At 43.7% G+C, this 14,974-nt stretch overlaps 1 protein-coding gene across 1 annotated transcript; it reads left to right on the top strand.

The window, feature by feature from the left end:
* The first annotated feature begins 132 nt into the window (after positions 1-132).
* LOC111843381 (pleckstrin homology-like domain family A member 1) lies at positions 133-2,406 on the top strand. The gene has a single exon (XM_023810917.2). The coding sequence runs from the start codon at positions 432-434 to the stop codon at positions 876-878; it is 447 nt and encodes a 148-aa protein (XP_023666685.1). The 5' UTR covers positions 133-431; the 3' UTR covers positions 879-2,406.
* The last annotated feature ends 12,568 nt before the right edge of the window (positions 2,407-14,974 follow it).

Raw genomic sequence — 14,974 nt, 5'->3', positions numbered from 1 at the left:
GAGGGCCCCCTTAACCGATCCTAAAGTATAAAATGCCTTTATCTTGTAAAGCGCAAGTTAAGATTCTCCCACACTCAAAAGGTTTAAAAATTTAATACGAGAGAGTTTTATCCGCTAAAAGTGAATTTTCTTAAAGCCGTTATGGTATTTTAGCACTTTCTTTATTCGCTGTCCTCACGTCAGAAGCCCTCGCTGTCATCCCCCGTGACTCCGCCGCGCAGCGATGGGGGGGCGGTCCGCTAGAAAAGCCTGGGGGAAACCCCAGCCAGACCGGACCAAGCCATCATTCAATCCCGCCAGCCGGCGTCGACAAGGTTCCTGCCGAAGAGCCGGGAGTCGCCGATAGTTTTAAGCGGCAGCGTTAGCGGGGCCGGTGTCTGCATTGCTCTGAAAAACACACGGTGACTTTCAAAGTCGTGCGTCTTTACGCCATGCTGGAGGGTGGTGGCAAGGTGCTGAAGGAGGGCTTGCTGGAGAAGCGGAGCGACGGCTTACTTCAGCTGTGGAAGAAGAAACGCTGCGTCCTCACAGAGGATGGTCTCCGGCTCCACCACCCTAAGCAGCATGACGACCCGCGTCCCCAGCAGCACCAGCAGGTCACCGAGCCGCGCAAAGTCAAGGAGCTCCCCTTCTCCAACATGAAGACTGTGGACTGCGTCGAGAGGAAGGACAAATACGTCTACTTCACGGTGGTCATGATCGAGGGCAAGGAGATCGATTTCAGGTGTCCGCAGGACGAGGGCTGGAACGCCGAGATAACCCTGCAGATGGTCCAGTACAAGAACAAGCAGGCGATCCTTGCCGTCAAGTCTACGAGGCAGAAACAGCAGTTGCTGGTGCAGCAAAAAATGATCAGGAACTCGCAAAGCGTGGAGTGACTTTACCCTGGATGCGGGAATAGCTGCGGTAAGCCGGTCCCGAAGGAGGCTTTCCCAGAACTGTCAGCCCTGCAAACTGCTGTTCGTGGGGGATTTGCTCTGCAGGACTGTCCGTCTCCTCTGGATGTTGCTTTAGGATCTTTACTTTGAATCACACTTTGCGCCGCCACGTTGCTGCCATTGTTTCTGAAATTATGGTTTTATTGCAAACTTGTGTCTCGCTACAATGAAGTTAAAGCACGAAACCCGTGTATAGGATTACGCTCCGTGTTGCGTTACTTGGGCCAATTTGATATTATAACCACATCGGTTGGTCAAGAAAATAATTCCGATTTTTGGCAACGCCGAACAGGCCTATGCTAACACGGCAGGATATTTAATTCGCTGGCATGATAAACTAGAAAAATGAAATTCACGAGTAACGAATCCTTGATTTGTTAGACTTGTGGGGTCTAAACTAACGAAAAATAATTTTTACGAACTTTGTATATTACGACTCTGAATGATTGGAGAGGTTAACTTTTCTGAGTTCATTCGTGAAATCGGACAAATTATTGATTAATTTCAAACCACCCTGAGCCAATTTTTCTCCTATACTATGAGCTAGGACCCGGGAGTATGACATTCCTAAAATATGAAGCACCGTTTATTTCTGTGTTCCCCTTGAAGTCCGTGCTATTTTAGTATCGCCTATGAACGCATTCTGTCCCTGTACGTCAAACTACCATGACACCTGAATTAGTTTAATTTATTGTATCCGCAGGTTAATGGGATGTTCAGCAAAGAATCGATGTTGCCTCCCGATATTTGACTAACAAAGGGCGCCTTGAGTCTCACTGACCGCTTCTCGCTCCCAGCAACGTGCATCTCCAGTATTTCCCGTCTCTTCTCCAAAGTCTTTAACAGAATGCATCATATACAGTTTATCTAGTTCATCAGATTGTGGTATTTTATTTATTAGTTGCATATGTTGTCTTAGGCTTTACATTCGTTAATGTAAGAATGTTGTTGCTGAGTAATTAAACAGAAATTGTGAATTATGCACATAAAAAGAATATATTAATGGTATGCTAACGGCACAATGAAATATATTCAAAATAATTGAAGTATGCAGCACACACCGCGCTAAGAAAGTTTCAACTGACGCCCGTTTTGATGTTATAAGCGGGTTTCTTCTCTAACTACTATCAAGGCCAGTCTTTTAACCCCCAAATAGTTAATAGTACCAACCAAAGATTTCATTTCGAAAGCGCAGTTGACCGTAAACTAGCCTTGTTTTTGTTCCTCGACAAATTAGAAAACCTGGGAATCGAGGCGGCATAATTTAACTCTGACCGACTTGCACAGATGTATTTTTATAATCTGGGTCAGTAAACCCAAGGCCATAATTAAACGTGCTCATTGTATAGTAGTTGCCTTGTATCATGTCTCCTCAGATGTTATTTCATTCATGAATTCCTGTGTCTCTGTTAAATCTGATTTGAAGACTATTTTCATATACTTGAATATACATTCCACTTCAAACACACTGTGATCCTTGTTTTTATTACTAGCCTACTCATTATACTGTTGGGACAGCTAGAAAAAAGTGTGCTAGCGTAATGGCAAAATGTAACATTTATAATAAAATAAGTGAAAATTGTTTTCTATAAATAGTAGGCCTACTTTTAGAGGGATTTGCAATCAGCATTCCCCAGTCTTCTGTTAATTATATATATTTTTTAAATTGTGCCATGCATATTGTGCAAAGTTGTAAATGTGAAAATGTGTTCCTGTCCCTTGCCAGTTGAGTCGATATATTTTTCACAGCATCACCATCGCACCAGTGAACTCCGAAATCCCCAGTCTGTTTGGCTAGCGGGAGCGCGGAGCCGCGTTCGGCGCGCGCAGGCTCCCGCACGGCCACGCGGAGCCGCGTTCGGCGCGCGCAAGCTGCCGCATGGCCGCGCGGATCCTTGGAATTCTGCTGCGGTGACAGTCGCTCCATGTAGGTCAACGCCTGGGCTTCGCCGGTGATGAAGTCATGTTGACAGACGGATGTGTGCCAGCGGGGAACTCCAGGGACTTCAGTGTAGACGACTGACATTCCTGAAAAGTCTGGCACGGAAACATGAGAGAGGGCTGAACGGCAGCCCGTGACCGACTTCATATTCAGCGTTCATAAGAAAATAAAGCGGCTTATATCATTTTTGGAACCTAGAGTACTAAGTACGAAGACCAATTTAAGGGTCTACTATTGAGTTCCAGACAGGGTGCATTTCTCTTACCGGGTTCACTATATTTTTCTGATGACTAAATACTTGCAATTATAAGGGAACCTGCTTATAATTTAGTTGGTGGCCCTTCATGAAAAAGAGGGAACCTTCAGTTCGCATATACAGTAAGAGTTAGCCTACTGTAAGAGATTAATGTATTCTTTGCTGGTAACACAACAGAAAATCATGTTTTTCATATCACAGCTTTGCGGCATGAAGACAAGGGTTTTTCTGTAACCACTGTCACATCATAACATAGCCTACAGAACAGTGCCATATACGAATATTTAAAGGAACATTTGTGCAATAGTTAAATCCATTTCGAATTGACATAGTTGCAACTTAATGTGTTGAACACGCCAAAGGAACGAAAAAAGAAGCCCTTTTCTTCGACAGCGAAAGCATCTGGTCGGCCAGCCCGCTGCACGTCGCTTTCGGGCCGTTCAAATGCTGCGCTGCTGAAAGATGTGCGTTAAAGTAACGACGGATAAAAGGCAATTAGTTGATCGCCCAGAGGCTTAAAAAACGGCTAGCAGACAACCTTGAGCAATTTTTCCTGCCTTCGTGTCATTGAAGAAGATTAAATGTTTAGTGAATTGGGGAGATGCGGCGAGAACAAGCATTTGATATGAGTATAGATTAATAGTCATTCGCATGAAAGTCTAATCAAATTTCATAAAAGGAACTATTTTTAGACTGTTTAATAAGTGTGTGTGTGTGTGTGTTTTTTTTGGGGGGGGGAGGGGGTGACGTCCACAGGAAGACGCTAATTCATAAAATCACATTTAGTATTTTTTTTCTGGTGCAGATGATACTTCATATATATATCACGCCTCTTTTTCTTGATGGTGACACCTATTTGTTTGGTGTCTCAGTGTATATCTTTCTAGATTTAATCTTCAGAGGCTCTATTGACTTGAAAAGACTCAAAAGCATCAATAGAAGATGAGAAATGTGTTATATTTGAACAAAGTGATTCTATGATAAGTGAAGAGGAACCAAATCGGAGTGGTATATATAGAATCGGGGCCCTTTGGAGAACATTCTGCCAGCAGAAGCTGGTAGTTGGGACAACCATAAGATTATCTAGAGCATGAGGTGACATCCTACAGCCACATGGTACAAAATGTAAGCTGGAAACCAGCACGTGGAGAACGGGAGGCTGGTCGGCACGTCCCTGACTGCCACCTGCATTTCCCTTCAGCTGGTGAGCTGTCAAAACCCCCAGCAGCTGCAGTGAGGTGGGCCGACGGCTCAGGTGTCACCTCCACCTGCAGAAGCGATCAGGAAGTCTTGCAGAACGGCAGAGTCACCTTGCCCGAGCGCTGCGGTGATGACTCAACCGGGCTTCCAGAGTAGGGGGTGGGTGAGCAAACAGTGGCACGAGTTAGTCTTTGTTGGCACTGGGATAATTTCTACTGAAAATAGACTGGTAACCAAATATGCTGAGCAAATTCCAGCACCCAGTGATACTATGCAATTAATAAGAACAATGCAGGGTACGGATACTTGTCAGCTATACAAAAAAAGGCACAGTGCATGATCCCTTTCTGATTATCATGAAAAATGCATGAGAGCTATTCCTTTTAAAATGCAGGATGCAGTGCAGATGCACATAATCCATGGGAAATTGTCTCTGGGCATTATTAAAGATGGCAGATGCTACATAGAATCACCCTATAGATTTTACTCTATGTGGGCCAAATATAAAATGTTTTGGCGAGTGATGAAGCATTAAATGGTTTGTTGCAAATGTAATGGAAGGAAATCAGTGTGTGCTTGGAAAAAAAAGTAATATTGGCGATTTAGAAAAACAATCATTCTGAATATCTGATTGAAGGTTGACAAAACCTCAGCAGTAAGATGGAAAAAACAGCCCAGTGAGCAGAAACTAAATCACTGCAACAATAGAATTATTATCAAAATCCTGACATTTTTAAATGAGACTGGATGACTCTTCGCTATCCTCTTTACTGTTGTTGTTTTTTATTTTTTATTTTATTTCACACAGAGGACTAGAGTTTCTGTTACAGATCAGGCTGATACTCGCTTAGTCACCTGCCAAAGTAAACTGTACGATTTTCAAGGACGTCGATAGCAGGACTGCAGCACCTGGTTGCCTTGACTGTATCCCACAATTCTCAGGGTAATTCACCATGTGGATTTTGTCCTGGAGCAAGGAAAGTTGCCGCCATGATATTAGAATTTTGTCAAGTTTTTAAATGTCTTGCAGCAGAAAGGGAGCTGGTCTGTGTTTTAGGGAAAAGTTGATAAGCTGTGTTAAAAACATGAAAAAGATGTTCGTAAAACAGTGTATTACAAATAAGTTGTTGGAGCTTCTGATAATCTGGTGCTGAATGGATTGGAACTAAATCAATGTCTGCCAAATTGTATGTTCTCTGCTGTGTATTTGTGAATGGCGTGTTTGTAATTAAATCTTTGTGGGGACTCTCCATTCATTTCCATGGGGAGAACTCTAATCACAACACGACAACCTTAACCCCTACCCAGCCCTAAGCTTACCCATAAGTAACCAAACAAAATAAGAGACTTTTGGCAGTTTTTCTTTTTTTTTTATTGCATTCACAGATCTTCGTGGGGACCTGAAAAATGGTCCCCACAACATAAAAAAACAGGTTTTTATTACATTATGGGGGACATTTGGTCCCCACAATGTAATATGAACCTAATCCACACACACACACATACACACATTTAATTTTAATTAATTTTTGGAACTTGTGTCTGTCTTGCTTATTATTGTTAGTACACTCGATGTGGGGTCTGAGAGTAACAAAATATCAATCTTCTGTGTGTCCTGTAAATTGCACAAATGACAATAAAGACTTTTTGACTTGACTTTGGCTTTGATGTTTGTATTCATATCTTTGTGGGGAACATCAGTTAATTTCAATGGGTTCAACCCTAATCCCAACATGATGACTGTAACTCCTACCCAGACTTGACCTTAACCATATGTAACCAAACAAAATACAAGACTTTTGGCATTTTTAGTTTTTTGATTGCAGTCATAGATTTTTATAAAACTAAGCTTCCACTTGTGGGGCCTGAAAAAACAGTCCCCACAACGTCAAAATAAGAGGTTTTTAATCACATTTGGTCCCCACAATGTAATATGTACATGACACACACACACACACACCCATGCACTATGGGCATTATAGAGGAACCAATTAGCCTAACTGCATATCTTTAGACTGCAGTGGTAAACCCACAAAATACCAGGTAAACATACAAATGTACACACAGAGCCAAGGGAGGATTTGAACCGGCAAGGTGTGAGGCCACTGTGCCGCCCTATAAAGGATAATAACTGAAATAGGTTAACGTGATTGGTGAAATCTTGGCTATGACCTGGAAACCCTTTGAGTCACCGACGCAGTAAGCAAGAGAGAGGCATAAGGATCGAGGGTGGAGCATAGAATCATGTCCCTTGTGTGTTAGCATGCATGATGCACGTTGAGATTATGCTAATTCTGCTAATGACATAAAGGTATACAGTCTGAAAATATAGCTGATCTGTAGATATCAAATCGCATCTCTCGGTGAGTAATCAATCTCGTTTGCCTTGCCTAAAAAAAAAAAATAAGATGGATATAATTTGGGCTTTTATGAATGAAGTCTTATTGGTTTGCATTAAATGTGGGTGATTTTTCTTTCATCATTGTGCATCACCGCGTTCTTTCTGGTGCACCAAAGGTAACATGTGTTGGGTCTGGGTTACTCTACACCCCGGATCTGCGATCCATGCTATGTGGGACATAACAGATAGATAAATGAAATGAGATGGGAAATAATTCACTGTACTTCTGCTGACTGTGGAGAACGCAGCCCGGCCAGGCGTGAGTAATTCTTAAAGTCAGCAGGTTGCTGCGAGGGAACCGGTTTCTTATTTACCGCTCCCTGAGTGTGTCTGGGGCCTGCAGGCTTTGCTCCTCCTTTGATTAGGCTTAAGCACAGTCCTCTTTAGGCCCAGGGTATCAGGCTCCGCAGTTTTTAACGCCAAAGGGGGTCCCTGCCTCTGTGCTCAACAAGCTTGCTTCAGAATGAGCTTGTCTTCCAGGAATCTGCAAGAAAATGATGCATTTTTAAAAAGCAGAGAATCTCAGAGTGGTGGCCAGGATCTATACAATTCTTCTTTGGTTCAATCATAATTTACTAATGCTGTTGCAGCCTAATTTACGGCTGTTTTTGTTGGGTTGTTTTGACCTGAATTGCTGTTGAAAATACTGCTGATAATTAGCCTAAATAATGAACCATTATGTACGGCCCTGGTCTCTGTGCAATGGCTGTTTCTCTTCATTAATCTTCACCAGTGCACAGAAACTATGTGTTAATAAATAACATGCATTTCTTCAAGTGCTTGCAAAACACAAGTTGATTTTTGCCCTTATTCAATAATTATGCCAGAATGTACTGTGTTGACATATGCTTAACTTGGCAATTAGGGGTAGCCTACCATTTTCTCTGGCTTTCTATTAAGTATTTATGGCTTTTGAATTTTGTGCTCTTGCAGTTTTCTCAGCCAGACATCATAGAGAGGAAACTTTGATTTCACATTCAGCTGGTGAATATCACTTCAGGGCCCGATGGTGCCATGATTACCCCCCCAGGAACACAAAGACACAGATCCCCAGCTCAATGAGCTGCACACCTGAGATGAATTTATTCTGCAGTCCTGATTTGTACAGCCCTACATCCAGCACCTGTCATGACACCTGTCAGCTCACGCTTGCTTTCTACCTCCATGGCATGTGATCATCTATGGGTAACACAGTTAATGAAATCCAATTGGTCTTTGGTCAAATTGGTCTTTGATTAAATATCTTATTTAGAGAAGGGCCTTTCATTTCTGAGTTTGTGCTGGTATTTATTTTTAGAGCAATACTCTCCTGTGCCTCTATTCTGCCACACACAGAGCATTTAGAAGACAAACAAGTGAGAAAATTTTAAGGTCAGAGAGCAAGGCCAGTCAGTGGCCAGCACCCTGGAGGAGTTAGGAGTAAAGGCTCAGCAGCATCTTGAGAAGTTAGGGTTAAGGGCTCACCAGCACCTGGAGGAGTTGGGGTTAAGGGCTCCCCAGCACCTGGAGGAGTTAGGGTTAAGGGCTCACCAGCACCTGGAGGAGTTGGGGCTCACCTGGTGGAGTTAGGGTTAAGGGCTCACCAGCACCTGGAGGAGTTGGGGCTCACCTGGAGGAGTTAAGGTTAAGGGCTCACCAGTACCTGGAGGAGTTGGGGCTCACCTGGAGGAGTTAAGGTTAAGGGCTCACCAGTACCTGGAGGAGTTGGGGCTCACCTGGAGGAGATAAGGTTAAGGGCTCACCAGTACCTGGAGGAGTTGGGGCTCACCTGGAGGAGTTAAGGTTAAGGGCTCACCAGTACCTGGAGGAGTTGGGGCTCACCTGGAGGAGATAAGGTTAAGGGCTCACCAGTACCTGGAGGAGTTGGGGCTCACCTGGAGGAGTTAAGGTTAAGGGCTCACCAGTACCTGGAGGAGTTAGGGTTAAGGGCTCACCAGTATCTGGAGGAGTTAAGGTTAAGGGCTCACCAGTACCTGGAGGAGTTAGGGTTAAGGGCTCACCAGTATCTGGAGGAGTTAAGGTTAAGGGCTCACCAGTACCTGGAGGAGTTGGGGTTAAGGGCTCACCAGTACCTGGAGGAGTTAGGGTTAAGGGCTCACCAGTACCTGGAGGAGTTAGGGTTAAGGGCTCACCAGTACCTGGAGGAGTTAAGGTTAAGGGCTCACCAGTACCTGGAGGAGTTAGGGTTAAGGGCTCACCAGTAGCTGGAGGAGTTGGGGTTAAGGGCTCACCAGTACCTGGAGGAGTTGGGGTTAAGGGCTCACCAGTACCTGGAGGAGTTAGGGTTAAGGGCTCACCAGTACCTGGAGGAGTTGGGGTTAAGGGCTCACCAGTATCTGGAGGAGTTAGGGTTAAGGGCTCACCAGTACCTGGAGGAGTTAAGGTTAAGGGCTCACCAGTACCTGGAGGAGTTAGGGTTAAGGGCTCACCAGTACCTGGAGGAGTTAAGGTTAAGGGCTCACCAGTACCTGGAGGAGTTAGGGTTAAGGGCTCACCAGTACCTGGAGGAGTTGGGGTTAAGGGCTCACCAGTATCTGGAGGAGTTAAGGTTAAGGGCTCACCAGCATCTGGAGGAGTTAGGGTTAAGGGCTCACCAGTACCTGGAGGAGTTGGGGTTAAGGGCTCACCAGTACCTGGAGGAGTTAGGGTTAAGGGCTCACCAGTACCTGGAGGAGTTGGGGTTAAGGGCTCACCAGTACCTGGAGGAGTTGGGGTTAAGGGCTCACCAGTACCTGGAGGAGTTGAGGTTAAGGGCTCACCAGTACCTGGAGGAGTTGGGGTTAAGGGCTCACCAGTACCTGGAGGAGTTGGGGTTAAGGGCTCACCAGTACCTGGAGGAGTTGGGGTTAAGGGCTCACCAGTACCTGGAGGAGTTGGGGTTAAGGGCTCACCAGTATCTGGAGGAGTTAGGGTTAAGGGCTCACCAGTACCTGGAGGAGTTGGGGTTAAGGGCTCACCAGTATCTGGAGGAGTTAGGGTTAAGGGCTCACCAGTACCTGGAGGAGTTGGGGTTAAGGGCTCACCAGTATCTGGAGGAGTTAGGGTTAAGGGCTCACCAGCATCTGGAGGAGTTAGGGTTAAGGGCTCACCAGTACCTGGAGGAGTTGGGGTTAAGGGATCACCAGTACCTGGAGGAGTTGGGGTTAAGGGCTCACCAACACCTGGAGGAATTAAGGTTAAGGGCTCACCAGTACCCTGGAGGAGTGGGGTTAAGGGCTCACCAGCATCCATAAAGCCCTCTAAACTTACTGAGCCACACACAGCCTCAAACACTAACTGAATGAAATACTTTCATAATAGAAATACTGGATTAGTATTAAATTACCTGCTGTGGTTAAATAATCGACTGTGCTGAACATAAAGTCACTTCCCAACCCCTTTAAGAGCATGACAAATTTAGCTGCAACCTCTTAAATAGCCTATGTAAAGTTTCTTTTAACAAACCAAATGGGAATTTATTCTCTGCATACGAGTCGAGGTCTTGGCCATATACTAAGTTAAGTGATATCAGTAAAGCCAATAAAGCAGATGACACCCCCCTCGCCCCCACAGCAGCAGTCATGATCAGTCCACATACAGTACCAGTCAAAAGTCTGGACACACTGGTTGGGTTGGAGAAGCATTCCAGGTGGCTGGAAGCTGGTTGAAAGAACGCCAAGAGTCAGCATTGCGTTCATGAAAGCCAAAGTCGGGCTGCCTTGAAGATCCTAAAATCTGAGGCAATTTTGAGATGCTGAACGCTTCTCTTGGTCGTTGCAATATTTGATATGTATTACTTCATCGCCTTGAGGCCTATTACAGTGAGGTGAATAAAGGTTCTAAAATAGAGACAGCTGCATTTGCAGCAGGTGTGTCCAGACCTTTGACACTTGTTGTAAATATTAACAAATGATCTGTCTGGGGACAGAGACGTCTTTCAGAAAATGAGGACTACACTATCACTTTAATAGTTAGAAAAGAAACAAATATTTGTAACCTTTATTACCATACCCTACCCTTCAGACGATGGTATCTCCCAGAATGGAGATCTCATAGCAGATAGGTTCTCGTGTAATATCTGGGGGGGCGGGGGGGGGGGGCAAGGCAAAGAAGGACAAGGGGACATGTCTCCTATGCAGTGTTAGTATTAATGTGTTACAAAGTAATTATAATTTACTTTTTTATAGTACTATGATTTAAATGGGCTCGTTACTCATAATTTTTGTCTTGTGTGAGAATATGAATGGACAAATCCTGCCTGTTCCCCTAATTTCCTGTTTATGGTCTAACGTCATCCGACCTCACAGGGACACAATGAATGGGTAATATTAGGTACAATGAAAGGTTAAATTTGACAGTTGTATTGTCTCACACTGTCACAGCAGCAACACTAAAACAATATAACTACCCAGACAGCACATGTGCATCAGCACAATGTCTCCGTGACGCTTTAAAATCCATCTGCAAAGCATCTCTATGAGGTCATTTGCTCACTGGCACAACGTTGCAAAGACATTGCTACTGAATATTGATTCGACATTCCCCCGATGTCTGTGCCATGTATTTCAACAGTAACACAATGTTAATGAGGTCGCTATGTGATGTTTAGCCTACTGTTATTTTTCTGATCAGGCTATATGGTATATCTATATACTGTAGGAAAGATTTGTTCTGTTTACCCCACATGTAGGCAAACCTTATAGCACACAAACAATTTATCTTATTAAAAGTTATACGTTTGTTATTTAAAATATTGACAACATGCCAGAAACAGTAACAATAGGCCGAACAGCTGGACCGATTAAAGCAAAATTATTTGGAAAAAAAAGCACACACTGAAATGCACATTAACTTGTGTAATAATTTAAATATTGTTATTAGGGATAAAAATGGATTTAGATTTCTTTGTGTTCTTTTAGAACGCAATCATTTAACAATGTTCTGATATTAAACCAGCATCCCGCTGATACATGCCTGCTGTCTGGGTACTAGTGCTGTAGTTCTCGAGACCGGTCTTGGTCTCGAGACCAATTTTTTGTGGTCTCAGTCTTGTCTTGGTCTCGACTCTATTTGGTCTCGGTCTTGTCTTGGTCTCGACTCTATTTGGTCTCGGTCTTGTCTTGGTCTCGGACATAGCGGTCTCGATGGGATGGGGAAAAAAAGAGAAAACTGCACATCCTCACAGAACAGTATCATTATTTATTACGCGCCTCAATTCAAATGCAACCAGTCAGATGCATCCATTTCAAAAACGTTACATTTTATACATTTTCTCCACGGACAGTGCTTCACAGTCCACACACATCATATACATCGTATCATACATCGGCAAAAAAATGTCCGAAAATTTCCGCGAAGTCTATAGCATAGTTATAATTCAAATAAATTAGGTATTTTACAGCACGGTCTTGGAGGTGCAAGTCAATCTGGAGGCTCATTCTCTTCAATTCAAAGCAAAGGATCATTACATAGCTGTATTCATAGCTTACCCGAGGCCTCTGTCCCTGGTATAAGAGACTTAATATGAACATCTTTCTGGTACATCCCATCTCTTTCCCTTGACGAGGTCTGATAAAATGGTTATAGGAGAGGATTGCTGAGAATATTATTTTCCATCAGGTCTCGTAACTATGACAAATCTGGGAGATTTTAAATGAGAGACATATGGACATACGGACAATATAATTGAAAAGATAACATGAATTTGATTTAATGAGTAATGACACTTTACAGCAATGCCTTTTTTCTCTACAGTTGATCTGGGTAATGTGATGTCGATTCTAGCCCTAGTCTGTTTTCGGTCTTGGTCTTGGTCTCGACCAGTCTTGGTCTTGGTCTCGCCTTAGTGTGTCTTGGTCTTGGTCTTGGTACCCTCAAGTCTCGGCAGTGTCTTGGTCTTGATACCCTCCGGTCTCGGCAATGTCTTGGTCTCGGTTTAGGAGGTCTTGACTACAACACTACTGGGTACATATGCACTAATAAGAGAATTGAAGTGGCGCGAAAGTTATTTTCAATAGTAACTAATTACTTAAATAATTTAATTACTGTTGAATGAATTAACAAGTAACTGTAAATAATCAGTAATTTTCAGTAACTTGCACAGCACTGCTCCTAGGTCAGTGTCAGTCTGTCCTGAAGCTGAGGTCGGAGGCCTCTGTAATAGACAGTGGCGATGTTTCCACGCCTGGCTTTCAGGTCCGGTGATGTTTGTCTGCTCCAGCCCTAAGCCGCTGAAGTGAAATCTGCCTGGGTGTTTGTGATCGCGGAGAGGCTAACCTTTACCAATGCACTGCCAGATGGTCAGCTGCCTGAGGAACATTAGACTTCTCCACAGAGGTGCCATTCATGTTTCAGTCCTGGCTGGCCTAAAACTGAAGAAAATTTCATTCTGATTCTACCCATTCCTCCCCAATAAGGAATTTCGATTCCTGTCTGTCTTGAGTTCGTAAGCATTTCATGAGTGGATTCTGAACTTTCATCTGAGACAGCTTTCATGCTCGTGGAGAGACACCACTAATTCCTTCTTTAATTAAGGGAAGAAAGAAGATCTTCCCCAGTCCGTGGCCACCTGTTAGGAACTAGTCCTGTTGAGGTGGGTGGAGAGCCATTTGGAATGCGAGCTTTGTTTGAAGATCAGTTTGGGTGGCTGTAGTGGAGTCATGTGACTGTGTGCCTTCTGCTGGATGCTACCAAACAACAGACCTGAACATGATATGGCACAGTAATCACCACAGCTGTTCAGCCACCGAGAAGCCTTTTATTGCTCCTTTTATAGAGATTATTGAAGGTTGATCAAATATAAAGGGCGTTAAAAGGATAAACGACCGTTGAGTCCTTTAGTCTGTGTAGTTAAATAATGAATAAACCTCCACAGAACATTTCAACACACGTTTCTGGCAGGCATTTTATTATGATGTGTGTGGAATAATTGGTCCTTTTGTCTATTTACTCCACGTTTATTTGGATCCCCTCCTTTCATCGCAGCCCAACGTTTCTATGGAAACAAACAGAATGGAGGTAATGTTGAAGTTGACAGGCTGCTGTCGTGTAATGAGGGAGCCGGCTGGCAAGAATATGGAAATAACTGGAATATGGCGAATATGGAAATGACGTTCGCTCTGATCGGCGGTCCCAGTAGTTGTGAAGGCCCACTGAAAACCCCTCTAATCCTCACATCTGAGTTTTTTTGTGACTCGCTCCCCCTCACCTGAGAGCTGCTGACACAAAGGTCAAAGGTCAGTGTGCTCCCCTGTCAACACGCCGTTCCTACTGGGACTAGCAGACCATGTGCGCGCAGCAAGCACACGAGCCCTCTGGTCATTGGACAACAGTCACAGGCTAGTGATTTAAGGTGCTGAGCATGATTGTAATATATAATCGTTGGTTTCACCAGCAAACCTTCAGTTTACCCCTCAGTAAGGCCCTTAACCCCCAGCTCCAGGAGCGATGCACGCTGGCTCGCCCTTCGCTATGAACCCTAAACTTGCTCTGACCTATATGTGTCTGTGTATCTCATGGGGAGCAAGATGGGACAGGGATCAATAAAGTATCACTATTCTATTCTATTCTATTCTATTCTTCTTTTTCAGATGCTATGCATCTCAAGAACACATTTGGGGGAAAATGCATTTTTAAAGATACGTTATACAGCCTTTGAACCTCTGAGATGTGTGATTATTTAATGCTGAATCATACCACTGCTGTGGGGATTGACACAGATTATCGCAAGGATAGGGTTGTGGTCAGCTAATTGCTGTTTGTTCAGTCACCAACATTGTTTAATAATTACAGCCAATCAAATGTACATGCTTCAGTAACAGCAATAAAACTAGTTACCTCCTTTTATTGTATATATTACATGTAAGGTGGGATATAGTATGGCACTTTCCAGAATTAAAATGTAGACGTTGCTGAAGTTGCTTGTAAAGTTCTAAGAATAGCATCTAAACTTTATACCTATGTATACAAAAATGTCTTATGTGTTTTATAACATACAGCTGAGTCTGCGAAGAAAAACATTTTTGGCGCACTGCATTTTTGCACCATGTCACACATCTATCCCCTGGACACTTCAGTTTCCGTCCATAGTCCATATACATTACATTTATTTATCTGCCAGGCACTCGTGTCCAAAGGGACGTATGAGTAAGCATAAAATACAACTGAGCATCCAGAAGTGCCGAGTGAGACTATTTCCACAAAACAGTCAATGAGCATAAAGATCAGGGGAGACTGAGGTTAGCTTAGGTCTTCCCAGA

This window comes from Paramormyrops kingsleyae, chromosome 3 (genome assembly GCF_048594095.1).
Source record: "Paramormyrops kingsleyae isolate MSU_618 chromosome 3, PKINGS_0.4, whole genome shotgun sequence".
Taxonomy (NCBI): Eukaryota; Metazoa; Chordata; class Actinopteri; order Osteoglossiformes; family Mormyridae; genus Paramormyrops; species Paramormyrops kingsleyae.
This window is presented reverse-complemented; position numbering and strand designations above follow the sequence as displayed.